General features: G+C 43.6%; 1 protein-coding gene across 1 annotated transcript; it reads left to right on the forward strand.

Moving 5' to 3' along the window:
* Window positions 1-209: 209 nt before the first annotated feature.
* On the forward strand, window positions 210-27,823 carry LOC144678877 (nucleoporin NUP42-like). The gene is made up of 7 exons (XM_078538878.1): window positions 210-649; window positions 4,344-4,575; window positions 5,608-5,702; window positions 5,940-6,016; window positions 7,752-7,838; window positions 24,830-24,911; window positions 26,054-27,823. The coding sequence occupies exons 1-7, from the start codon at window positions 550-552 to the stop codon at window positions 26,665-26,667; spliced, it is 1,287 nt and encodes a 428-aa protein (XP_078395004.1). The 5' UTR covers window positions 210-549; the 3' UTR covers window positions 26,668-27,823.
* The last annotated feature ends 176 nt before the right edge of the window (window positions 27,824-27,999 follow it).

A 27,999-nucleotide genomic window follows, 5' to 3' on the forward strand; every position in this document is an offset into this window, starting at 1 on the left:
AAGTGGGATTTGGCTGGGTGTCTCGTTTTTCAGCTGGCGCAGACCTGGGCAAGTGACCGCTTTTGGTGCCGTAAATTTTCTATGATTCAATGCCTTCATTGGGCGAAATGCTTCTGACTGGCCAAGCGACTGTTCCGTTCTGCTGCACAACAACAACAATTTGCAGAGCTCAGCATGGAAGCCCCGCCCTCTTCGCCTCCCTTGGCGACCGCCCTGACGTCATCAACGCGCGCCACCAATTTGCGATCCATTCGTCGCAGAACTGCAGAAGTTTTTCAATTTTGAAATTTAAACTCAAACGGAAAGTTTCATGATCGTGCATGTTCTAATTTTAAATCAAATCCCAAACTGCTCTACGCTAATGAAGTTGGCAGTCTAGGTTCAGAGGTCCATTTTCCAGCTATCAACAAAGCGCAGTGTCTCCCTCCCTCTGGCCTCGTCAGTGAGACCGCGCCGGCTCCAGGCACCGACCTCGCAGGCGGCTGCAAGTGTGGGGCAATATCGTAGAAGCCGCAGTAACGTCGGAGAGTTGGCCCTGAGATAGCCAGCATGCCGGTGTGCAAGTACTTCCTGGAGGGTCGCTGCCGCTTCGGGGACAACTGTTGGAATGAACATCCACGAGGTGCCGGGCGGGCACAACCCAACACAGGTAAGAGGGGGGCTGAGGGAGGGAGAGCGAGGGGGGAGGGGGGAGGGAGAGCGAGGGGGGAGGGAGAGCGAGGGGGGAGGGGGGAGGGAGAGCGAGGGGGGAGGGGGGAGGGAGAGCGAGGGGGGAGGGGGGAGGGAGAGCGAGGGGGGAGGGGGGAGGGAGAGCGAGGGGGGAGGGAGAGCGAGGGGGGAGGGGGAGCGAGGGGGGAGGGGGGAGGGAGAGCGAGGGGGGAGGGGGAGCGAGGGGGGAGGGGGAGCGAGGGGGGAGGGAGAGCGAGGGGGGAGGGGGAGCGAGGGGGGAGGGAGAGCGAGGGGGGAGGGGGAGCGAGGGGGGAGGTGGCTGGGGGAGGGGGAGCGAGGGGGAGGGGGGGAGGGAGAGCGAGGGGGAGGGAGAGCGAGGGGGAGGGAGAGCGAGGGGGAGGGAGAGCGAGGGGGGAGGGGGCTGGGGGAGGGAGAGCGAGGGGGCTGGGGGAGGGAGAGCGAGGGGGGAGGGGGCTGGGGGAGGGAGAGCGAGGGGGGCTGGGGGAGGGAGAGCGAGGGGGGCTGGGGGAGGGAGAGCGAGGGGGGCTGGGGGAGGGAGAGCGAGGGGGGCTGGGGGAGGGAGAGCGAGGGGGGCTGGGGGAGGGAGAGCGAGGGGGGCTGGGGGAGGGAGAGCGAGGGGGGCTGGGGGAGGGAGAGCGAGGGGGGCTGGGGGAGGGAGAGCGAGGGGGGCTGGGGGAGGGAGAGCGAGGGGGGCTGGGGGAGGGAGAGCGAGGGGGGCTGGGGGAGGGAGAGCGAGGGGGGCTGGGGGAGGGAGAGCGAGGGGGGCTGGGGGAGGGAGAGCGAGGGGGGCTGGGGGAGGGAGAGCGAGGGGGGCTGGGGGAGGGAGAGCGAGGGGGGCTGGGGGAGGGAGAGCGAGGGGGGCTGGGGGAGGGGGGGACTGGGGGAGGGGAGGACTGGGGGAGGGAGAGCGAGGGGGGGGACTGGGGGAGGGAGAGCGAGGGGGGAGGGGGGACTGGGGGAGGGAGAGCGAGGGGGGAGACTGGGGGAGGGAGAGCGAGGGGGGAGGGGGGACTGGGGGAGGGAGAGCGAGGGGGGAGGGGGGACTGGGGGAGGGAGAGCGAGGGGGGAGGGGGGACTGGGGGAGGGAGAGCGAGGGGGGAGGGGGGACTGGGGGAGGGAGAGCGAGGGGGGAGGGGGGACTGGGGGAGGGAGAGCGAGGGGGGAGGGGGGACTGGGGGAGGGAGAGCGAGGGGGGAGGGGGGACTGGGGGAGGGAGAGCGAGGGGGGAGGGGGGACTGGGGGAGGGAGAGCGAGGGGGGAGGGGGGACTGGGGGAGGGAGAGCGAGGGGGGAGGGGGGCCGAGGGAGGGAGAGCGAGGGGGGGTGGGGGCTGAGGGAGGGAGAGCGAGGGGGGAGGGGGGCTGAGGGAGGGAGAGCGAGGGGGGGTGGGGGCTGAGGGAGGGAGAGCGAGGGGGGAGGGGGGCTGAGGGAGGGAGAGCGAGGGGGGTGGGGGCTGAGGGAGGGAGAGCGAGGGGGGAGGTGGGCTGAGGGAGGGAGAGCGAGGGGGGAGGGGGGCTGAGGGAGGGGGGGCAGGGCTGAGGGAGGGAGGGGGAGGGGGCGGAGGGAGGGGGAGGGGGCGGAGGGAGGGGGGACAGGGCTGAGGGAGGGGGCTGAGGGAGGGAGAGCGAGGGGGGCTGGGGGAGGGAGAGCGAGGGGGGCTGGGGGAGGAAGGGGGGCTGGGGGAGGGAGAGCGAGGGGGAGGAGGGACTGGGGGAGGGAGAGCGAGGGGGGAGGGGGGGACTGGGGGAGGGAGAGCGAGGGGGAGGGGGGGACTGGGGGAGGGAGAGCGAGGGGGAGGGGGGACTGGGGGAGGGAGAGCGAGGGGGGAGGGGGGACTGGGGGAGGGAGAGCGAGGGGGGAGGGGGGGACTGGGGGAGCGAGAGCAAGGGGGAGGGGGGGACTGGGGGAGCGAGAGCGAGGGGGGAGGGGGGACTGGGGGAGGGAGAGCGAGGGGGGAGGGGGGACTGGGGGAGGGAGAGCAAGGGGGGAGGGGGGGACTGGGGGAGCAAGAGCGAGGGGGGAGGGGGGACTGGGGGAGGGAGAGCGAGGGGGGAGGGGGGACTGGGGGAGGGAGAGTGAGGGGGGACTGGGGGAGGGAGAGCGAGGGGGGAGGGGGGGACTGGGGGAGGGGGGGACTGGGGGAGGGAGAGCGAGGGGGGAGGGGGGGACTGGGGGAGGGAGAGCGAGGGGGGAGGGGGGACTGGGGGAGGGAGAGCGAGGGGGGTGGGGGCTGAGGGAGGGAGAGCGAGGGGGGCTGAGGGAGGGGGGCAGGGCTGAGGGAGGGAGGGGGCGGAGGGAGGGGGAGTGAGGGGGGATCTGAGTGATGTGGCTGAGGGAGGGGACGCTGAGGGGCTGAGGGGGAGGGGTTTGAGGGAGAGATCGAGGAGTTGAGGATAACTGAGGCTGGGGCTGCATTTGAGGGGGTAGAGGAATGTGGGAAGGCTGGGGAATGGAGCATGAGGGAACTGGATAGGGAAAATTATGAAAAGAGAAAATTATGTGAACAGGGGAAAATAGAAACAGGAGTCCACCATTAAGCCTCTTGAGCCTGTCCTGCGACCCTAAGTGATCTGTACCCAAACCCATTTAGAAGGGGCTGGGTTACAATGAAGGGGCCACTGAGCGGACTGCTAAGAAGAGAGTGGTGACATGAATGTGGGAAGAGTGAAGTAATGGGGTACGTAGCTGGGAGGAGAAGAGACGAACTGATTGGAGAAGAAAAAAATATTTAATTTTCTTCACGTGAATTGAGTCCCAGCGATCACATATTGCTCATTATTACTGTTATCACCATGACACATAACAGGAGGCTTGTTTTAATTTGAAGCTTTCAATTCATTGGGAAAAGTTACAAGTGGGCACAAATTTGGAGAACTGAAATGAGCTTTAATTAAATTTATTGATTTGTTTTTAGAGGGTTTTTGTATTTCATTCTTTTCCAGCTGCTCTTTTACATTATAAGTACATATTCCTATGCAATTGCTCTATCATGAATTATTTATGATTTTTAACTTTTTTGTTAATCTGTTTAAAAGAATGAAACATGTTTTTGCATAATAGCCACAAAATGGAACCTGTGTGAAATTCCTGATCTTGGTTGTGCCAAGGAATGGAGAAATTCAGTTTTAGAAAGGCTCTGTTTACTTCCCATTTATGCTGAGTAACTTCAATATATTAAAGGATTTCAGGAAATTTGTGTGTTTTTGTGTCAATATTCAGGTCAATCATGAATTATCATTGTTGTTGCAGCAAAATGTTTTGATCTTGTGCATTTTCCAGTAGTTCTGACAGGCATGTCATTTTTTAAATGGTGAATTTCTAGCTTATTAGATGTGTTGAATATAATAATTGTAAAATTGTAAATTGTAAAACAGAAAATGCTGGAAAAACTCAGCAGGCAGCATCTGTGGAGAGAAAAACAGAGTTAACATTTCAAGTCCGTATGACTCTTTTTCAATTGTAAAATTGTATTTATTTAAACTTGATTATTGAATGACTTGCATTCAGCAGTTTGAAAAATTGTACAATTACAAGGGTATTTCAATTCTGTGTAACCGAGATAAATGTTTAACTATTGCATTTGATAGTATTTTCTCAAGTTATCTGACTCAGCATTTGGATATTAAATTCAATCCATTCTTGGTGCATTTGCAGCTTACAGAGGAACCTGGGGAAATCAGTTCCAAAAACATCAATCTAGTTATATCCAGCCATCAAATTTCTACAGACCGGCAACATGGGGAGGTGGTGGCAGGGATGTTGACAGAAGAGGATTTGGATCTGGAGACACCGGGAAGAAAGCACCTTCGAGTTCTGGAAGCTTTCTGCATAATAGGTTTACAACTCTCTCCAGTGATGATCAAGATCGTGATGTGGAAAATTTATTGTGAGTGCAATTGTTTGTTTTATGCTAGGAAGGCAGAGAGGTTTAGATAAGTAGTTTGAATCTAGGGCCAATGGCTGAAGTTTCACTAAAGGTGGTGCGGGAAAGGGAATTATGCAAAGAAGTTGGGTGTGAGCTGACACATTGGGTTATAGTAGATTGCAGATGAGGGTTGAGGCATAGCTTTGGAAATAGATAGTCTTAGTGATGGATAGGTTATGGAGTTTGAAGAGGAATTCAAGGTCAGCCAGAACACCAAAGTTGTGCACTGTCGGGCTTGGTTTGAGCAAATATCCAGGAAGGGAAATGGAATCAAAGGCTGAAGTTGGAATTTTTGTTAAGAGTTAAGTAAGGTTGGATTCGGGTATTGCCAGTGTTAATTTGGAGAATGCTGTGCCTTATATGGCTGTTGGTGAGTAGTACATTTGCAAGATTTCTTCCTTGACTTAATCTCTGCAGTTGGGTGAAATTGAGCAGCTGTGAAACGTGACCTTGTGAGGAAAGGATTGAATCAGTCCGCATTACTCTTGTCTGCAGCTTAATGGTTTCTTCAATAACATACACTTTAATTATTTTACACTTTATTTCAAGTAAATTACAAATTGGAATAAGATTGCTTAAACATTTAGCTTTAAGCAAGGTAAAACATTTAAAATTTAATAAAAGATAATATTGTACATTAGTTTACATATAGCTCTAGTTGTAAAGTATTTTATATTGATCAGTTTTATTGTAAGATGATGTGTGACATAATCTTTAAACTACAGTTAGATGCCTTATCAATGACCATGATGTGCCATATCCTTTGCTAATTTTCTGCCTGTGCTTTACTGAAGAAATTGGCTGCTGCTGGCATACTGTTCCTTTGGTGTTTCTAAATTGCCACTCAGGTGCCTACTTTGCACATGAGTGTTGCTAGGCTATTTGACCACTGCAACTCACGACAAGGAGGAGATTTTGGTGGCATTCACTGTATAGTAGCTACTGATTATTTTGCGTAAATATGTATGTCTTATTGTTCTCAATTTATTGCAGAGAAATCGTAAGAAAAGACATTGAAGCATGGGAAATCTCTGGCCAATGGATATTTTCCTGCTATTCTGTTGCCAAAGAATATGCTTGTGTCTCAGGTATGAGGCTGGTTCTACTTCTGTCTTTCGTTTTTTCTGAAATCAGTTTATCCCAGCATGTTGTCTTTTTTCATTTATACTTTACCTTTGTTTTCTCTCTTTTTTAAAAACTTGCATCTCCAAACCAAAGCCATCTAGTAAAAATTTGTTGATGCAGTAAAAGACTCAAGAGAATTCATTGGGTACGTTTAATGATCTTACCTAAGAAGGCACTATATGTGTTTTATTCCTCTGAAGGTCTTGTGGACATCTCCCCTGAAGAATTGCGAATGGAATACTATAACAGTAGGACGGGAGGCAGCTTACAAAACTATGTAAGAACTATATGCTTTTGAAATCATTTTTATAGTTCCTGGATTGTAATTTTTCGGATATGAAGCGGAGGCATAGGACTATTCAGTCAAACAAGCTCACCCAATTTAAGTTTTTCTTCTACCTCTATATTCTGATAAAACAAAAAGGAGACTGCTGACCCTTCAGCTGAGTCTACAATCATTGCACAGTAGTAGCCTACTCAAGTTATGGTCTTCGAATGTGAATTTAATCCTTCAATGATGTATCATTTTAAATTCCTGTCTTAGTTCACTTGTTGAAAGATCGTCATAGCTAACATCTCCAAACCCTTTTTTTAAAAGGAAAGACAAATTCTGGTTTTGACGGATTTATTGATAGTTGGTAGTTGCAATTTGGTTGCCACAATTAAAGGGAGAATGGTGTAACCTGTAACTTGCTTGTTGATGTGAAGACACTTTCACTTTCCTAATCTGTAAAGATGTAAATGTGCTATCATTTGAAATGTCACATTTTCTTCTCCGCTGTAAATTAATTGAAATAAATTTGCATTAATTTTAATCATCATGATTGGGTGCACAAGGCCTCAAATTTCCTGCAACACCAAAATTGGTGATGTGCACCATTATTCTAGCTATTGACATGCCATGTTACTATTACTAACTTGCTCCAAATTCTTCATATTTTCTAATTATAATATGTTCTACTGATCTAAGACTGACATAAGAGCACACTCACCATCCTGAGTCATGGGAGGGTTTAAGTGAATTGAACTATAACCTTTTAGTAAATTTTAATCTGCAATTATTTCAATCTGAGCTGTTCTTTTTCAAGATGCTTGTTAGTTTCATTGTTGTATATGATCTGAGAATTCAGGCCACGACAAGTCACTGCATTATGAATGATTAATAATTAAGAAATAAAATAATGTCACTTCTATTTTCATGGATTACAAGAGCATAAATTAAACTAAACAATCTAACTTTGTATTTTGAACTTATTGAGAAGTTCTGGTTAATAGTTGTCTTGAATGACACTGCATCAAAATTTTACAGAATGACATATTGACTAAGTAGATGAGCTTAATAAAAACAAAAAGCTAAAAGCTACTGCGGATGCTGGAAATCCAAAACAAAAACAGAATTACCTGGAAAAACTCAGCAGGTCTGGCAGCATCGGTGGAGAAGAAAACAGTTGACGTTTCGAGTCCTCATGACCCTTCGGCAGAACTGAAGTATAGTTAGGAGAGAGGTGAAATATAAGCTGGTCTAAGGTGGGGGGCGGGGGGAGAGATCCTATCACTGCTTGCTTATCCCTACAACCACCCCACCCTCAATTTCTCTCTCCCCCTGCCCCCCACCTTAGACCAGATTATATTTCACCTCTCTGCTAACTATACTTCAGTTCTGCCGAAGAGTCATGAGGACTCGAAACGTCAACTGTTTTCTTCTCCACCGATGCTGCCAGACCTGCTGAGTTTTTCCAGGTAATTCTGTTTTTGTTTTAGATGCGCTTAATGTTTTGAGCTGTATGTATATCAATTTACTTTTCCTTGAAACAATAGTGATTAATTAAATCAACGTAAAGTAAAAATGGTTCAAATATTGCAGCTGAAGAAGAAAACATGCGCTCACATTGTCAGTCACTGAATCTAAACAGTAGTAATAATACAACTGTTTCATAATTCAATAAGTGATATGTATTAAGTTTCTAATTGTTACTCTGAAATGCTCATTAATTTTCTGAAATTTGATGCAGGCTGACTCCATTCAACAGTTATCAAATCAACAGAGAAACAGAATGCTTGAAATAAAGAAGCCAAATTCATCTGTAAGAAGTTCAATGGTAAGCTGTGATCAGGAAAAGACAATCAAAATTTGCATGTGTAAAGTTAAATAATCTGTCAGGAAAAATGTTGTGTACACAAAAAACTGTGGATTAATTTAGTTTGTCATATTAAAATGTTAAGATTGGCCTGGATTTTGCAGGAGAATTAATGCGGAGGTTATCAACCTCGTTGTTTAGTATGGAGTAGATCAAAGCAACTTCTGGTGCCTGCACATGTGCAATTGAACATGGAAATCAGGAAGTGGCTGTCTGAGTTACCCTGCTTCTCACAAGCTTTGCTCCAACAGTATCTTTCCAAGAAATGCAGCATTCATAGACATGGAAGTGCATGAATTGTGGTACTTATCCACTATTTATCACACTAAACATGTCAGAAAATGTTAGGGCTTTTGCATTGAAGTGCATGTGAATTTTTAACCGCATTGTAAGCCTTAACTGCTGCCAAACAATCTCTCTGACACTGAAAATTAAGGCTAATGTGGAGCCTTACCCCCTTCAGATTTTAATGAATTTTGGAAAAATAATTTTATTTTTACTTCGTGTCGCTTATCTCCCTTAATACCATCTTTCTGTTCTCTATTTTCCTTCCTGTTCAAGATTTTACATTGAATTGACTCTTCTAACTTACATTTCCTGCTTTGGACTCTATCTCAGTAAGGATTCAATCTGGCTGAGGAATTGACTCACACAGGCCCCAGATTCTCTGTCGAAGAGGCAACGTTGTTTTAACTCTAATCGCAAATTGCAGTATAAAAGCCCACAAAGTGGACTGCATTAAATGACAAGCACCATTCATTTACTGCCAACTGTAAAATCCAGGTCATTGTGTTTATATAACACTTGATCATGCCTTTCAAAAAGGACTCACATCACATATGGTTAATTGTTTTGAAATGGCGTCGCTGTTATGCAGACAAATGTAGTTTTACAGCAAGATTTCTCAAATAGTGATGAGCTGAATGACTAGTTAATAAGTTTGTAATGGTGCTTAATAAAGTAGAAATATTAGCCAGGATACTAGGAGAATTCAGTGTTCAAATACAGTGAATCTTCACTTAAAAGTTGTAGTTGTGTATCTTAAATTGCAACTTTACGTGAAACAGTTCTCAGTAAATCATTGATTCCTATGGGAATGTTAAAACTAGAATTGCATTCTTTTGGACATTTTGCACCCGGAAAAAACAATGCACAAGTTTGAGTATTGTACCATACATTAATGAAGAGGAAAAAAATAGAATGAGAAATTAGCAAGAAATATGAAAACAGATTTTAAGAGCTCTTATATGTAATAAAAAGAGACTAGAGAAAGTAAATTTGGTCCCTTAGAGAAAAAGGCAGGAGAAATTATAATGGGGAAATCACAGAGCTGTTAAACAAATATTTTGTATCTGTCTTCACAGTAGAAGACGCAAAGACCATGCTGGTAAAAGTGGAGAACCAAGTGTCTAATGAGAATGACGAACTAAGAAGTAGTTAATATTAGTATAAAAAATAATGGAAAAATCCCCTTGACCTAATGGTCTACATCCTAGGGTTTTAAAGGAGAGATTTGCAGAGATAGTGGATGCATTGCATTTAGTCTTCCAACATTCTCTAGATTCTGGAATGCCCCCCATGATAGCAAATGTCACCCCACTGTTCAATAAAGGAGGGAGAGAGAAGGAACTTTGGGCCAGATTTCCTGTCATCAGTAACCAGAAAATACTAGAATCTATTATTAAGGACAGAGTAAAAAGACACTTGGAAACTCTTAATGGATTTAGGCAGAATCAACGTTGTTTTTTGATAGGGAAATTGCATTTGACAAAAATCTGAGAGTTTTTTTTGAGGATGTAGCTCACAGGAAAGATAAGGGGGAATGTATAAAATAATTACGAGATTAGAAAGACTAGGGCAATGTTGTCATCAGGCACTTAGTGCTTTTGATCGGTTATATTATAGTGAAGGTAAAAAAAGGTACTGATGCATAGAAATATGGTTAACATTTGGGCCTAAAAAAATGTACGAATCATATGTAATTTTAAAGAAACAAAGGCACTAGGTGACACTGTTTTGTAAGTAAAGTGCAGACATTTAACAACTGGCTGAGTTTGCCATCTTCTTTCCAGTAACATTAGTAAACATAGCCAACAATGAGACTGTTGAGATTATTGCGTGGGGCCGATTTTAGATTATAGACCAAGCTTGACAGACTTTTTTTTAATATTCATTCATGGGATGTGGGTGTCACTGGCTAGGCCAGCATTTATTGCCCATCCCTAATTGCCCTTGAGAAGGTGGTGGTGAGCTGTCTTCTTGAACCACTGCAGTCCATGTGGTGTAGGTACACCCGCAGTGCTGTTAGGGAGGGATCTCCGTGAGTTTGACCCAGTGACAGTGAAGGAACAGCGATATATTTCCAAGTCAGGATGGTGAGTGGCTTGGAGGGAAACTCCCAGGTGGTGGTGGTGTTCCCATGTGTCTGCTGCTCTTGTCCTTCCAGATGGTAGTGATTGTGAGTTTGGAAGGTACTGTCGAAGGAGGCTTAGTGAGTTGCTGCACTGCATCATGTTGATGGTGCACACTGCTGCCACTGTGCGTTGATGGTGGAGGGCGTGAATGTTTGTGTATGGGTTGCCAATCAAGTGGGCTGCTTTGGCCTGGATGGTGCCGAGATTCTTGAGTGTTGTTGGAGCTGCACTCATCCAGGCAAGTGCAGAGTGTTACATCATATTCCTGACTTGTGCCTTGTGGATGGTGGGCAGGTTTTGGGGAGTCTGGAGGTTAGTTGCTCACTGCAGGATTCCTACGGCGGGATTTTCTGTGCCCGCCGCAAATCAATGGACTTCTAGCTGTGGCATTGCCTTCCTCGCGATGGGGCCAGAAAATCCGGGCCCTAGACTCTGACCTGCTGTTGTAGCCACAGTACTAATATGGCTAGTCCAATTCCATTTCTGCTCAATGGTAACCCTCAGGATGTTGATAGTGGAGGATTCAGGGTGGTAATGTCATTGAATGTCATGGGGTGATTTTCGCTTGTTGGAGATGGTCATTGCCTGGCGTGAATGGTACTTGTCACCCCAAGCCTGGATATTGCCCATGTCTTGCTGCATTTGGACGTGGACTGCTTCAGTACCTGAGGAGTCATGAATGATGCTGAACATTGTGCAATCATCAGCAAGCATCCTCAATTCTGACCTTATGATGGAAGGAAGGTCATTGATGAAGCAGCTGAAGATGGTTGAGCCTAGGATACTACCCTGGGGAACTCCTGCAGTGATGTCCTGAAACAAATGATTGATCTCCAACAACCACAACCATCTTCCTTTGTGCTAGGTATGACTCCAACCAGCGGAGAGCTTCCCCCCCAATTCCCATTGACTCCAGTTTTGCTAGAGTTCCTTGATGCCACACACTGTCAGATGCTGCCTTGATGTTGAGGCCAGTCACACTCACCTTACCTCTGGAGTTCAGCTCTTTTGACCACGTTTGAAGCAAGGTTGTAATGAGGTCAGGAGCTGAGTGGGCCTGACAGAACCCAAACTGTGCACCAGTGAGCAGATTATTGCTAAGCAAGTGCTGCTTGATAGCACTGTTGACGACCCCTTCCATCACATTACTGATGATTGAGAGTAGGCTGATGGGGCGGCGGCCGGGTTGGATTTGTCCTGCTTTGTGTGTATAGGACATACCTGAGCAATTTTCCACATTGCCGGGTAGATGCCAATGTTGTAGCTATACTGGAACGACTTGGCTAGGGATGCAGCAGGTTCTGGAGCACAAGTCTTCAATACTATTGCTGGAATATTGTCAGGGCCCATAGCCTTTGCAGTATCCAGTGCCTTTGGCCGTTTCTTGATGTCACATGGAGTGAATCAAATTGGCTGAAGACTGGCATCTGTGATGCTGGGGACCTCCAGAGGAGCTGAGATGGATCATCCACTTGGTACTTCTGGATGAAGATTGCAAATGCTGCTTCAGCCTTTTCTTTTACATTGATGAGCTGGGCTTCCCCCATCTTTGAGGATGGGGATATTTGTGGAGCCTCCTCCTTCAATGAGTTGTTTAATTGTCCACCACCATTCACGACTGGATGTGGCAGGACTGCACAGCTTAGATCTGATCCATTGGTTATGGGATCGCTTAGCTCTGTCTATCACTTGCTGCTTGTACTATTTGGCACGCAAGTAGCCCTGTGTTGTAGCTTCACCAGGTTGACACCTCATTTTTAGGTATGCCTGGTGCTGCCCCTGGCATGCCGTCCTGCACTCTTCATTGAATCAAGGTTGATCCCCTGGTTTGGTGGTTATGGTAGAATGGGAGATATGCTGGGCCATGTGGTTACACATTGTGGTTGAGTACAATTCTGCTGCTGCTACTGGCCCACAGCACCTCATGGATGCCCAGTCTTGAGTTGCTAGATCTGTTTGAAATCTATCCCATTTAGCATGGTGGTAGTGCCACACAACACGATGAAGAGCAATCTCAGTGTGAAGAGTGTAACCTTGTGTTGAACTTTTCACATCTTGGAAACTAAAGAGTTGAGTACTGTGAGTATGGGAAAGAGAAAAAGAGACCTGTAACATAAGGCAATGTGCACTAATGCAGCAAAGACCACCTACGTTTTATTAAAATCTGAGGACCTTCCCCTCTACCTTTACCTCCTCCACGGGTCGGGGCCCTGGAGTTCCAGCCATTGGGATTCCAGTGTCTGGCATCCCTGGGCCTGAGGAACAAGGAGCCAGTTACAAGAGCAAGGATGAGTACGAGACAGCAGGAAGGGATCAGCTCCAGGAACCAGCCAAGGTGGAGCAACAGGGCACTGTTTTGAGATGGTTCTCAACAAGAAGAAAGGCTTCATCATCAAAATGATGAAGGAGGGTGGCACCTGTATATTCCGAGCTGCCGCCATGGAGCTGCTATACCTGGGACTGGATCATATTGCTGCTCGCCTCCTGGGAGTTGTGGGAATGTGGAGGGGTGGGCAGGAGCTTCAGCATTGAGCAGTGTGAACCCATTGTGCATTCAGGATGGGGACTTGACGTGTGTTTGGCACTGAGTCTGATGTATGTTTGATGTTGTGAGGCTGCTGTAAATGTGACAGTGTCAAATGTCAAGCTGCAGTATGCCTAATGTTGTGTGATTAAAATGGTGCTGCACTGCAGCGACTTTGGATATTACATTGCTCATCATTTCAGCTTGCTTTCTTCAAGTTTTTCTACGGCTTTTGGGCATTTCTCCTGTGAGACAGTGATATTGGTGCATTTGTGAAGTTGATTGTGAAACTTGTGATTATTGTTTTTGGTTTGTTTGGTGTTGATGTAATATTTCTTTGTGATCATATGCAATTTTTAGTGAGTGACCAATGTACCCGCAGTGAATTTCCAAATGGGCAATGAGTCTCACTGTCCAGAGTCAATTCAATTCAAATTTCAAAGAGTAGCCTGATTACATTGGAATCAAATAATTAGATAATTATGGTTCAGGAAGCCACTTGGCCTATTTTTATTTTAGCTATCCAGGAAAGGACTTGTATTTACAAAACACCTTTGAAGACTTTAGGATGTGACAAAATGTCTTGTAGCCGTTTAAGTACTTTTGCATTACCGTTGTAATGTAGGAAAACAAGAGTCAGTTTGTGCGTGGCAAGGTCATACAGACAGGAATGAAGTACGTGATCCCTTAACCTGTTTTAGCATTGTTGGTTGAGGGATAAATATTGGTCAGGACTCTAGAAGAACACTTCTTCAAATTGTGCCGTGGAATCTTTTACGTTAACTTGAGTGGTCAGTTGGTTTCCATATTATAAAAAGGATATATAGGGTCTGGAGAGGCTGCAGAGAAGATTTACATGAATGATACCAGAAGTATACTAAATGATACCAGATACCTGGGTGTCCTCGTACACCAGTCGCTGAAGGTAAGCATGCAGGTGCAGCAGGCGGTAAAGAAGGCAAATGGTATGTTGGCCTTCATAGCCAGAGGATTTGAGTACAGGAATAGAGATGCCTTGCTGCAATTGTACAGGGCCTTGGTGAGACCACACCTGGAACACTGTGCAGTTTTGGTCTCCTTATCTGAGAAGGGATGCTCTTGCTATAGAGGGAATGCAGCGAAGGTTTACCCGACTGATTCCTGGGATGGTGGGACTGACATATGAGGAGAGATTGAGTCGGTTAGGATTATATTTGCTGGAGTTCTGAAGAATGATGGGGGATCTCATAGAAACCTATAAAATTCTAACAGGACTAGATAGGGTAGATGCAGAAAGGATGTTCTCGAGGGTGGGGGAGTCCAGAACCAGGGGTCACAGTCTGAGGATATGGGGTAGACCATTTAGGGCTGAGATGAGGAGAAATATCTTCACCGAGTGAGTGGTGAGCCTGTGGAATTCGTTACCACAGAAAGTAGTTGAGGCCAAAACATTGTATGTTTTCAAGAAGGAGTTAGATATAGCTCTTGGGGCGAAAGGGATCAAAGGATATGGGGAGAAAGCGGGAGCAGGCTAGTGAGTTGGATGATCAGCCATGATCATAATGAATGGCAGAGCAGGCTCAAAGGGCTGAATGGCCTACTGCTGCTATTTTCTATGTATGCGTGAGCATACATATCAGGAAAGGATTGATAGGCTGCGTCCCTTTTCTCTTGTAAAAAGGAGGCTGAGGAGGGGACCTAATAGAGATCTTTAAGATTCGGAAAGGTTTTGATAGAGTTGTTACAGAGAGGATGTTTCCTCTTGTGGAGAAGAACGTAACTAGAGGCCATCAATATAAGAGAGTTATCAAGAAACCCAACAGGGAATTCAGAAGAAACTTCTCTACCCAAAGAGGGGTGAGAATGTGGAGCTTGTTACCACAGGGAATGGTTGAAGTGTATAGCAGAGAAACGTTTAAGGGGAAGTCAGACAAGCATATGAGGGAGAAGGGAATAATGGTTATATTGATACATTTAGATGAGGAAAGATGGGAGAAGGCGCAAGTCGACTGGTTGAGCTAAATGGCCTGTTTCTGTGCCGTATATCTTATGTATATAAATGTAAAAAATATGCACTCACCAAAACAAAAACAGAATTACCTGGAAAAACTCAGCAGGTCTGGCAGCATCGGCGGAGAAGAAAAGAGTTGACGTTTCGAGTCCTCATGACCCTTCAGTAGAACTGAGTAAAGTTAGGAGAGGGGTGAAATATAAGCTGGTTTAAGGTGGGGGGAGAGAAGTTTGTGGGGCGGGGGGGGGGGGGGGTTGTATGGACAAGCAAGCAGTGATAGGAGCAGATAATCAAAAGATGTCACAGACAAAGGAACAAAGATGTGTAAAAGGTGGTGATATTATCTAAGAGAATGTGCTAATTAAGAATGGATGGCAGGACACTCAAGGTACAGCTCTAGTGGGGGTGGGGTGGAAAGACTGACAGGGCATTACAGTTATAGATTTAAAAATAATGGAAATAGGTGGGAAAAGAAAAATCTATATAAATTATTGGAAAAAACAAAAGGGATGGGGAAGAAACGGAAAGGGGGTGGGGATGGGGGAGGGAGTTCAAGATCTAAAGTTGTTGAATTCAATATTCAGCCCGGAAGGCTGTAAAGTGCCTAGTCGGAAGATGAGGTGCTGTTCCTCCAGTTTGCGCTGGGCTTCACTGGAACAATGCAGCAAACCAAGGACAGACATGTGGGCATGAGAGCAGGGTGGAGTGTTAAAATGGCAAGCGACAGGGAGGTTTGGGTCTTTCTTGCGGACAGACCGCAGGTGTTCTGCAAAGCGGTCGCCCAGTTTACGTTTGGTCTCTCCAATGTAGAGGAGACCGCATTGGGAGCAACGAATGCAGTAGACTAAGTTAGGGGAAATGCAAGTGAAATGCTGCTTCACTTGAAAGGAGTGTTTGGGCCCTTGGACGGTGAGGAGAGAGGAAGTGAAGGGGCAGGTGTTGCATCTTCTGCGTGGGCATGGGGAGGTGCCATAGGTGGGGGTTGAGGAGTAGAGGGTGGTGGAGGAGTGGACCAGGGTGTCCCGGAGGGAACGATCCCTACGGAATGCCGCCGGGGAGGCGGTGAAGGGAAGATGTGTTTGGTGGTGGCATCATGCTGGAGTTGGCGGAAAACAACTGCCTGATTTCAGATTGACCAGGCTCCATCTAGTGGCAGAAGTTCATCAGTGCAGAGAGTGATTGAAGATGCCCCAGGGCTTCAGTGAATGCTGAGAGCTGGAACAGGAGTGAGGGGGAAGAGGACAAAGCTAAAAAAGTCCCCAGTAGTGGTGCACTGACCCCAACAGCGCTAGGGAAAATGCCAGAATTTGCCATTTGCAGATGTGGGATATAGATAGGTTGAGTGAGTGGGCAAAGACCTGGCAAATGGATTTTAATGTGGGAAAATGTGAAGTTGCTCACTTTGGCAGGAAGAACTAAAAAGCAGAGTATTACTTCAATGGAGAACAGCTGCATAATTCTGAGGTGCAGTGGGATCTAGGTGTTCTAGTACATGAGTCACAAAAAGTTAGTATGCAAGTACAGCAAGTAGTTAAGGCTAATGAATGCTATCCTTTATTATGAGAGGGATTGAACATGAAAGTAAAAATGTTATGCTTCAGTTATACTTGGTGTTGGGGAGACCGCACCTCAAAACTGTGTGCAGTTTTGGTCTCCTAATTTAAAGGACATAAGACGTAGGAGCAGAAGTAGGCCATTTGGCCCATCTAGTCTGCTCCGCCATTCTATGAGATCATGGCTGATCTGATAATCCTCAACTCCACTTTCCTGCCTTTTCCCCATAACCCTTGATTCCCTTACTGATTAAAAATCTGTCCATCTCAACCTTGAATATACTTAACGACCCAGCCTTTACAGCTCTCTGCGGTAAACAATTCCACAGATTGACCACCCTCTGAGAGAAGAAATTTCTCCTCATCTCTGTTTTATATGGGCACCTCCTTAATATCCTCTGACCCTAGACTCTCCCACAGGGGAAACGACCTCTCAGCATCTACCCTGTCAAGCCCCCTAAGAATCTTATATGTTTTAATAAGGTCGCCTCTCATTCTTCTCCGATGAGTACAGGCCCAACCTACTCAACCGCTCCTCAAAAGAAAAACCCCGGGATCAACCTAGTGAACCTTCTCTCGACTGCCTCCAATGCTAGTATATCGTTCCTTAGATAAGGGAACCAAAATTGTTCACGGTACTCTAGGTGTGGTCTAACTAGTGCCTTGTATAGTTTTAGCAAGACTTCCCTATTTTTATGCTTCATTCCATTTGCCTTGCCTATTACCTGCTGAACATGTATGCTAGCTTTTTGAGATTCATGCACGAGGACCCCCAAATCCCTCTGTGCTCCAGCTTTCTTCAGCCTTTCTCCATTTAAGTAATATTCAGCTCCTCTATTCTTCCTGCCAAAGTGCATAACCTCACATTTTCCCACATTATATTCCATCTGCCACGTTTTTGCCCACTCTCTTAACCTGTCTCTATCCCTCTAGACTCGTTGTGTCATCCTCACCACTTGCCTTCCCACCTATTTTTGTATCATCCGCAAATTTGGCGGTAGTACATTCATTTCCCTCCAAGTCATTAATATATATTGTAAATAATTGTTTCCCCAGCACTGATCTCTGTAGCACTCCAGTAGTTACAGGTTGCCATCCTAAAAATGCCCCCTGTATCCCAACTCTTTGTCTTCTATTAGTTAGCCAGTCCTCTATCCAGGCTAATCTACCCCCAACATCATGGGCTATTATCTTATTAAGTAGCTTCATGTGTGGTACCTTCATAGCACCCTCGCCTTTGAATCAGAGGGTTGTGGGTTCATGTCCCACTCCCGGAAACCAAGAACTGTGATTGTACTCGAAAAGAGTTGCAATCTGTGACTGTTGATAACTCGAAAGAGTATCAAACGCCTTTTGGAAATCCAAATATATTACATCTACTGGTTTCCCCTTTATCCTGCTTGTTACCTCCTCAAAGAATTATAATAAATTTGTCAGGCATGATTTCCCCTTCATGAAGCCATGCTGACTCTGCTTGATTATATTATGCACTTCTAAATGCTTTGTTATTACATTCTTTATAATAGACTCTAACATTTTTCCAATGACAGACATTAAGCTAACTGACCTGTTTTTGTCTCCCTCCCTTTTTGAATAAGGGTGTTACATTGGCAGTTTTCCAATCCTCTGGGACTTTTCCAGAATCTAAGGATACTTGGAAGATTACTACCAGTGCATCCTTAATATCCTAGGATGCAACCCATCAGGTCCAGGTGACTTACTGGCCTTTAACCCTGTTAGTTTCCCTAGTACTTTTTCTCTAGTGATAGTTATTGTATTTATTTCCTCCCCCGCCCCCCCCCCACCCAGTTTTTGCCCCATGATTATTTAGTACTTATGGTAATGCTATTAGTGTCTTCTACCATGAAGACTGATGCAAAGTATTTATTCAACTCCTCTGCCATTTCCTGATTCCCCGTTATTATTTCCCCAGCCTCATTCCCTAAGGGGCCTATATTGACTTTGACCTTTCTCTTCCTTATATATTTAAAGAAACTCTTACTGTCCATTTTTATATTACTTGCTAGTTTACCCTCAAAGTTTATTTTCTCCCTCCTTATATTTTTTGGTCATCTTCTGTTGCTTTTTAAAACTTTCCCAATCCTCTGGCTTACCACTAATCTTTGCCACATTGTATGTTTTTTCTTTCACTTTGATACTATCCTTAACTTCCTTGGTTAACTATGGTTGGTTTATCCCCTTGCTACAATCCTTCTTCCTCACTGGGATATATCTTTGTTGTGAGTCAGGAACTATTTTCTTACATATCTGCCATTGTTCATCAACCGTCTTTTCTCCTTTCCCAGCCAACTCTGCCCTCATTCCTTTGTAATTACCCTTATTAAAGTTTAGCACAGCTGTTTCCGAACTAAGTTTCTCACTCTCAAACTGAATGCTAAATTCCACTATGTTATGGTCACTGTTTCCGACGGGATCTTTTACTCTGAGCCCAATTATTAAACCTGCCTCATTACACATTACCAGATCCAAAATACCCTGGTTAGATCCACAACATATTGTCCTGGGAAACTGTCCCGAATACACACTATGAAATCTTGCTCATGGCTACCTCTGCCAATTTGATTTTCCCAATCTACATGAAGATTAAAGTCACCCATGATTAATATACTGCTTTTTTTTACATGCCCTCATCTCCTGATTTATCCTCTGTCCTACAGCATAGCAACTGTTAGGGGGCCTGTAGACTACTCCCACCAGTGTCTACTTCCCCTTGTTATTTCTTACCTCCGCCCATGTGGATTCCACATCTTCTGATCCAAGATCATTTCTTGCTATCGTAGTTATTCCATCTCGTACGAACAAAGCTACCCCACCACCCTTTCCTTCCTGCCTGTCCTTTTGAAAAGTCACATACCCCTGAATATTTAGTTTCCAGCTTCCTTGGATGCATTGGAGGCGGTTTAAAGGAGGTTTACTAGATTGATACCTGGAATGAGTGGGCTGTCTTTTGAGGGAAGGTTGGACAGACTGGGCTTGTTTCCACTGTAGTTTAGAAGAGTGAGGGGTGATTTGATTGAAGTATACAAGATCCTGAACGGCCTTGACCAGGTGGACGTCGAAAGGACGCTTGTGGGTGAGCCCAGAACACGGGGGGGCACTGTTTTAAAATTAGGGGTCGCCCTTTTAGGGCAGAAATGAGAATTTTTTTCTGAGGGTTGTGCGACTTTGGAACTCTCTGCCTCAGAAGGTGGTGGAGGCGGGGTCATTGAATATTTTAAAGGCAGAGGTAGATAGATTCTTGTTAGGCAAGGGAATCAAAGGTTATCGGGGTTAGATGGGAATGTGGAAATTGAAATACAAGAAGATCAGCCATGATCTTATTGAATGGCGGACAGGCTCGAGGGGCCGAATGGTCTACCCCTGTTCCTATTTCTTATGGGATGTACAGGCCACAGAACAGGAAGTCTGTGACAAATGACATTATAGTGAATGTTGCAACATTAAACAGATATATAGTTCCTATTTCATGAATGACATTGAAACGAAACAATGTTGACTCAGTCAACGTTAAGTGGGAACTTACTGTAATGCCAGTGGTACTTTTTAACATCTACTTGGAGCAGGCACTGCCTCATTCAAAGGATAGCACCTCTAATAATGCAGTACTTGCTCACTGCTAGAGTGTAAACCTAGATTATATGCTTAAATCTTAGGGTGGGTCTTGAACCTAGATCTTTTTGATAGGTGGAAATGCTACCAATTGGTTTGGCATGTAAGTTTTCTTGAAGTCAGTGTATAATTGTGCAAAGATGAGTGGTATGTCAGAAGATTGGACAGAATATAAAGAACAGCAATGAATAACTAAAAGATTAATAAGGAGGGAGAAATTAGAGTACGGGAGGAAGCTAGCTAGACATATAAAAACAGATAGCAAGAGTTTCTACAGGTATTTAAAAAGGAAAAGAGTAAGTAAAGTGAGTGTTGGTCCTCTAGAGAGTGAGAATGTAAAATTAGTATTGGAAATTAAGGAAATAACAGATGAATTGAAAATGTATTTTATATCTGTCTTCACTGTAGAGCATAGAAGTAACATCCCAGAAATAATTGTGAATCAGGAGGTGAAAGGAAGGGAGGAATTTAAAACATTTACAATCACTAGGGAAAGGGTACTGAGAAAATTATTAGAACTAAAAGCTGACATGTCCCCAGACCCTAATGGACTTTATTCTATAGTCTTAAAAGAAGTGGCTTCTGAGATAGTAGATGCATTGGTTTTAATTTTCCAAAATTCCCTAGATTCTGGAAAGGTCCCATCAAATTGGAAAATAGCGAATGTAACTCCTCTATTCAAGAAAGGAGGGAGACAGAAAGCAGGAGACTTAAGGCCAGTCGGCTTAACGTCTGTTGTAGGGAAATTGCTGGAATCTATTATTCTATTATATATTATTAAGACTGAAGGTATGGTTGCTGAATTTGCTGACGATACAAAGATAGGTAGGAAAGTTAAGTTGTGAAGAGGGCATAAGGAGGCTACAAAGGGACATAGGTTAAGTAAGTGAGCAAAGATTATAATGTGAGCAAATGTGAAATTGTCCATTTTGGCAGGAAGAACAAAACGAAAAACATATTATCTAAATGGTGTGAAATTGTAGAGCTCTGAGATTCAGAAAGATCTGGGTGTCCTAGTGCATGAATCACAAAAGGCTCAAATGCAGGTACAGCAAGCAATTAGGAAAGCTAATAGAATGTTATCATTTATTGTGAAGGGAATTGATTACAAAAGTAGGAAGCTTATGCTTCAGTTGTATGGGACACTGGTGAGACCACATTTGCAATACTATGTACAGTACTGGTCTCCTTATTTAAGGAAGGATGTAAATGCATTAGAAGCAGTTCAGAGAAGGTTTACTAGACTAATACCAGGATTGGGTGGATTGTTTTATGAGGAAAGGTTGGACAGGTTAGGCTTGTAACCACTGGAGTTTAGAAGAGTAAGGGGCGGCTTGATTGAAACCTTAAAGACCCTGAGTGGTCCTGACGGGGCCGATGTGGAAAGGATATTTCGTCCTGTGGGAGAATCTAAAATGAGGAGTCACTGATTAAAAATGAGTCGCTCATTTAAGAGAGAGATGCGGAGAAATTTTTTCTGAGGGCCCTGAGTTTTTGGAACTCTCCTCCTCAAAAGACAGTGGAAGCAGAGTCTTTGAATATTTTTAAAGCAGAGGTAGATGGATTCTTGATTAACAAGGGGGTGAAAGGTTATCAGGCATAGGCAGGAATGTTGGGTTGAGGTTGAAATCAGATCAGCCATGTTCCTGTTGAATGGTGGAGCAGGCTCGAAGGGTTGAGTAGCCTACTCCTCCTAATTCATATGTTTGTATTATTGAGGAGGATATAGGGCACTTAGAAAATCTAAATGCAATTGGGCAGAGTCAACATGTTTTTGTGAAAGGGAAATCGCATTTGACTAATTTATTGGAGTTCTTTGAGGAAATAATAAGCAACGTGGATAAAGAGGAACCTGTGGATTGAGAAACCCGCAATTCATTTAAAAGGTACCTGGAGCTGCACTTAAAGTGCTGTAACCTGCAAGGCTACGGACCGGGTGCTGGAAGGTGGAATTAGAATGGGCAGCTAGTTTTTTTATTTTGACTTTTATGGCCAGTGCAGACACGATGGGCTGAATGTACTTAGATTTTCAGAAGGCATTTGACAAGGTGCCACATCAAAGGTCATTACACAAAATAAGAGCTCATGGCGTAGGAGGTAACGTATTAGCATGGATAGAGGATTGGCTAACCAACAGGAAGTCAAGAGTAGGCATAAATGGGTTATTTTCGAGTTAGAACCATAGAAAAGTTATGGCACAGAAAGAGACCGTTCAGCCCAGCCAATTTTAAAGGTATATCAATAGAATTTAACTTTGTTTTGCACGATTCCTCTTCAATGTTCTAAAGTTATTTAACAAGATGAATTTTAGAAGCATAAGTACATAGGAATTGCTTGACAGTAAAAGACCAAGGTCTATCTACTTCACCTTCTACCAACGTGATAATCGTATGGTACCATATTTGAGCTTGTTAACTATAAAACAAATTACTGGGATTAGTCAAATTATAAGCAGAAGTAGACTTTCTAATACTGGAGATGATCTGGTCACTAGCAGATTTGGTCCCTTAAAAGGTATTTTTAATCAATACATTCTTCTTTGTAGATGAGGTGTATATATGTAGATAATTACAATTCATATCAAATTAATCTAATACTGAGTTAATCAACTGCTCTCAAAGCAAAGTTGAGAAGAAAAAAAATTCCCTTTCTTCCAGTGGAAAAGTGTTTCATGTCTAACAATTGTGCTGGGATCAGGAACTTTTCATATGTGGCTTAGATGAATGAGCGTACTTTTAACTATTTTATGATTAGCACATTGAAGTACGAAATCATTGCTTTCCTAGTTTGGAATAATCAACTCTCTACTCTTTTTCGCATCAAGATACAAACACTCACTATTGTGTAATGGAACATTTTTCTGCTTTTCTCACACACTGACTGTTCCTGGGTCTGATATTGCATGGGCCAAATGCAGAGTTAAACTCCTGTCTACTGTGTAGATTCTGCTGTATTCCCACCCTTAGAAGAGGTTTCCCAACCACCGTATTGTGAGCTTTTTACTTCCCACATGCATCACTTTATGACTGTCATGAAGTGGTATTAATATCCATAATGTTATTGGAAATTATTTTTAAATTGAAATTGTGGTAGGTGTGTGTCTATGGGCAGAACTTAGCCCTTGTCGGGCAGGCTCGGCAGGGGTGGTCAGGAAGCCAAGCACTGCCCACGATCTTGGCTGGACTGTGATTTCACGCTGGCGGGCCAATTAAGACCCGCTTAGCATGAAATGCGTGCAAGTGCACACTTGCACATAAGCTATGTGCAGAGCTGCCTCAGGAAGGTGAAGAGTTTTCAAAATAAACAAAGGCACATAAAATGTTGTAAAACATGTCCCTTCATGTGACAGAGTCACATGAGCAAGGGCATGTTATGAATTAAGTCTTAAAATTTTTATTTTATTTTTATTTGCTTTTGGAAACCTCATCCCGCCAGTGGATGAGATTTCCTAAAAAGTGCAAAGGCAGCTTGGCCTTTTCGCCTGCCCGCCAACTGTAAGGTTGGACGAGCAGCGAAAAATGTAAGTTAATTACGACTTTAATGGCTTTAACAGGCCTTTTAATTATCAGCGGTCGCGCTGCTGATTCCCGCGGACGCCTACCGGCCAAAATATCGCGTGACTGCGTGTTGACGTCGGGGTACTCGCCCGAAGTCAACGCGCGTCATTTTACCCTTGAGCAGGTCGGGCGCGCACCCGCCCACCGCAGTAAAAATTTTGCCCTGTGTGTGACTTAATTAGATTAAAGCCAGCTAGCCTGGGTGCTTTGATGTATGGCAGTTTTGAATTGTTAATTAGATAAATGTAAATTAGTTAGAAGGTAAAGAGTACATTTGCATTTGTTGAATAAACCATTCAGAAGAATGGGTAAAATCTTGCACCTAGCTGGGAGACACCAAGCAATGTGTTTATATTACTAATAAAATGAGTGAGATGAAAATGTTATTGTTAAAAGATGTGACGTTAAAAGCCTAGGATACAATGGAAAATTTACATTCCAAGGGGAAGCTAGGTATAAACAGAAAGGAGTTTTGTGTGTGCAGGGCAGAGGCATGTAAGATCTAACTAGCCTGTAAACCTACAACTGCAAAGGAACCAAATTGAAAGGAAACTCATTTTGAATTTGTACAGTCAAATGTGCTTTGCCTGGTGTCTGTTTAAAGTCTATGGGTTATTGTTGCCTTAGTGAAGATTTACCTGGGAGTGATTAATTTGAAGATTTATTTAGCAGTTATTATGATACTAATTTGTAGACTTGTGTATGTGTTTAATTTGTTGCTAAGTTAATAAATCTTTAATTTAGTTTTATATAAAAAAGATCTCTTGAGGTTTGGTGGTTTTATTTATGAATTCAGAGCTGCATCTCAAACATACCAATTGAAAATATAGGTTATGACAGTTGTTCAAGCTTCCCTCTGGGATTTAAACAACTCAGCATTTACCAACTGCTGTGTCATAACAATGACCTTTCATGGTTTTTAGCCTTCTACTGAATTGAGAGGCTCATTCTTCAGGCTGCTTAACCACTGGAATTGAGTTGGACCTGCAAACTCATTTCATGTTAGATCTTTACACAAGCATCATTAATAGAGGCTGGATAATCAATAATCAAGCAGCTAATAGATTACCCATGTTTTTGTTGGCTTATTACTAACCTATGTGCTAATTTTTATAACTCTGTCCTTTCGTAATATCCAATTGCCTGCACTGTGATGTATAGGAAAATAATTGACCTGCTGCCAGCAGTTCCCCACTACAGCACAAGTGGAGTCTGTTATAATGATTTCTTCTATTTTAGGAACTTCTAAAATATAACCTGTGTTTTCTTTCTCTGCTTCTCCAGAGTACTGAATTGAGGAAACCTAACCAACAGAAACCTGCAACAGGATTTGGTGGGATGCAAATTTCAACTTTTGGCTCATCAGGTAAGTGTTAATGTGCAATTCCTATAGGAAAGTACGAAATATAAATGTACTTCTCTAAAATGGAAATCCCTCTGGTTTTTTTAATTGCTGAAAAGTGATGGTGGTAATTTATTTCCTGTGTCTTTTTACAGGCTGTCACTTGCTTAAAAAGCCAGAAAATTGATGTATGTCTCTGGTCACCAAGCTAATGCTTCTTTAATCTGCTTTGAGTAAATGTTTTTTAAGAAGTTTGTTGTACTAAAAAACAATAGAGTCACAGTTAAACCCTTAAGCAATGCAATAATATTTTTGCAGTAAAATTTTAAAAATAACCTAATACAAGGGGCCTGTGGTGTTTGGAGTTGTGTGAGGGCCTATCCTGAATCTGTGCTGCTTCGTGTTGATATATGACAAAGGGGAAATGCCTCTTGTATATAAGGACTTGGCACCAAACTGTGTGACCCCTGATGGGAAGAATATATTTCAAGGAGATCAGGGTAGATTAAACCAAGACGTTAAAGAATTATAAATGGATTGTAATGTGGATATTAGCGTTCAGTTAATTGTTTGCTCGAGAAAGAGAGCCTCCATATCAATTTACTCATCGGTGCTCCAAAGCTTAACAGTGCTAACACGAGTAAACTAATTTACAGTGGAAGTATAGAATAGAATTTTACAACAGAGAAGTAGGTCCCATCCCTTATGTGGCATTGCTCAAAGCTATTCATTCAGTTTTATTTCCTATACATGTTTATAAAATATATTTAAAAATATTTATCCACCTCTTATCAAAGCTATAACAGATTACACCTCTGTTTACGTATATAAAATTTTATCATTCAGTTCTTTGCAATTGTAGATTAGGTTACTCATCTTAGTGCTGTACTGGAGGGCTTAATTCACCATCTGTGAGTGGTTCTTAATTGTTTAAGAAAAGGGAAGATTTTAGACTAATTGAGTGAACTGCAGCAAGTATTGTTAAAGTAAATAAAACCTCTGAAACTTGAATTTCTGAAACACCCTAATTTTTCCCTTGCTTGGGTTCCCAAGCCAATTTAACACTAATGAATAGTAATTGTGCGCTTGTATCTGATTTGTGAGAACTATTTCCCTGGTGGTTTATGGAAACTATGCATCTTACTTAGATTTGTTTCTTTCCAAAGGTTTTGCCTCCAGCTCTGTAAACACCAACACATTTAGTTTCAAACCCAGTGCTGGATTAAGCAATACCACAGCATCATCAGGGTTTGGAAGCTCCTCAACACCTCTGGTTCCTCCTCTGTCAGGATTTGAAACCAAACCAGCTTCTTCCTCTTCTGTATTTGGAAACACATCTACATTTGGAGCTCCCGCTTCCACTTCAGCTTCAGCCTCTGGTGCATTTGGTATTTCCACAACCGGTCCTACTCCTGGTACCTCTGTGTTTGGAAGTTCTGCTCCATTTGGAAGCAACTCAACAACAGCTCCCACTGGGTTTGGGAGTTCTGCATCTACCTGTGCACCGACACCCTCAGCATTTGGAAGCACTGTAACAACAACAACAAATGCTTTTGGGGGCAATGTAACAACAACAACAAATGTTTTTGGGAGCACTGCAGTGTCAGTATCTCAGTCCCAAAATATTTCTTTAAGCAATAATTCAGTCAGTGGATATGATAAGTTGTATACACCACGGACTGCGCTCTCAGCAGATGACCTACAAGAATTTGAAGCAAAGAAGTTCACGCTAGGAAGAATCCCTTTAAGGCCACCACCCATTGAACTTCTTAATGTGTAAATCTGACTGACATTAAATGTAGTTGCATTGATTAATTGCCATGACACTTCATTGAACAATGTGCTAACTGAGGCTACAAATTAATGAATTTGTTTTAATTATTGGTAAATTTGCTGCTATTATAAGCAATCGTAGGGATTTAACATTGTAATATTTTATTGGATAAATTATTACTTTCCATCCTTTTTCCATCTCTTCACCACCTCCATCCCAAAATTGACAAATATGTCAACTTCTAATTGGAAAAGTCAAAATAAACACACCTGTCGTTATTTCTATATCAGAAATATATGCTGACCAGGGTGAGATGTGCAGCCTAATAACTGGTTCATTTGTACCAGTATCTGGGAAAAAAATGAATAAATCGATGACCGAAGACTGTTGAATGCTGCTGGAACCTGGAGCAGTAACTGCAAGATGCTGAGTTTTCACTGGAAACAGAGAACATTTTCACCTTTATTAACTTTGTCAAAACTTCTCTTGAATGACCCATAGGATGAATTATTTCAACTGGACAAAAACGATTTATATTCTGTATACAACTTTATGTAAAAAAAAGCATATAAATGCACTGTATATTTTTATTCTTAAACTATATGTACAATATCCATTGTAATTATTCCAGTAAGAATTTGCATAACATTTTACAACAATTTCTTTTAAATTTCATTTATAAAAATGTACATTAGGGGTGATTCCACATTTTGATGCTTCCTACTAGGAACACTGGTTTGTGTAATTACCCCTACTAAGATGTATAACATTTGCTAATGGTATCCTTTATATCTAACAAAACCTGATAATCATCCATTCCCAGAGTTTGCTGCATTTTTGTTTCCTTTGAGTGTTTTATGATTGTGAATTTGAAGCATATATAGTTTTAAATATTCATTCTTGTGATTTTAATTATTGCATGGCATTGATTCTAGACCTGTGCAGTCAGAAAGGAAAACATATTTCTTTTTTTTAGAGTAGTTTAACATATTAGGAAGTATCAAAGCCTTTCACACTCGGTGAATTACTGTTAATGATAGATAAATAGTTTATAGTTCATCTACAATTGTATGCAGATAGTTTTGCTTACTTTTCTGCTTTTAATATCTTTATATGTACAAACTGCTATTTAGCAAATCAGAATAAAGTGCCAAGTACAGAATTTTACAGTGCTTGTTTTATACAAAAATATTTATGAATGGAGTTGGACCAAGTTGTTGGTAATTTCAGGTGAGTGACCTTGGAGAGGAGAAACACAAAAATATTCCTCATTCACCTTAAGATGGTAGAAAAGATCTGTAAGCGTGCGGTTCACTTTGTTTTATGTAAGGCTACAAA

This window comes from Cetorhinus maximus, chromosome 3, assembly GCF_964194155.1.
Source record: "Cetorhinus maximus chromosome 3, sCetMax3.hap1.1, whole genome shotgun sequence".
NCBI lineage: Eukaryota > Metazoa > Chordata > Chondrichthyes > Lamniformes > Cetorhinidae > Cetorhinus > Cetorhinus maximus.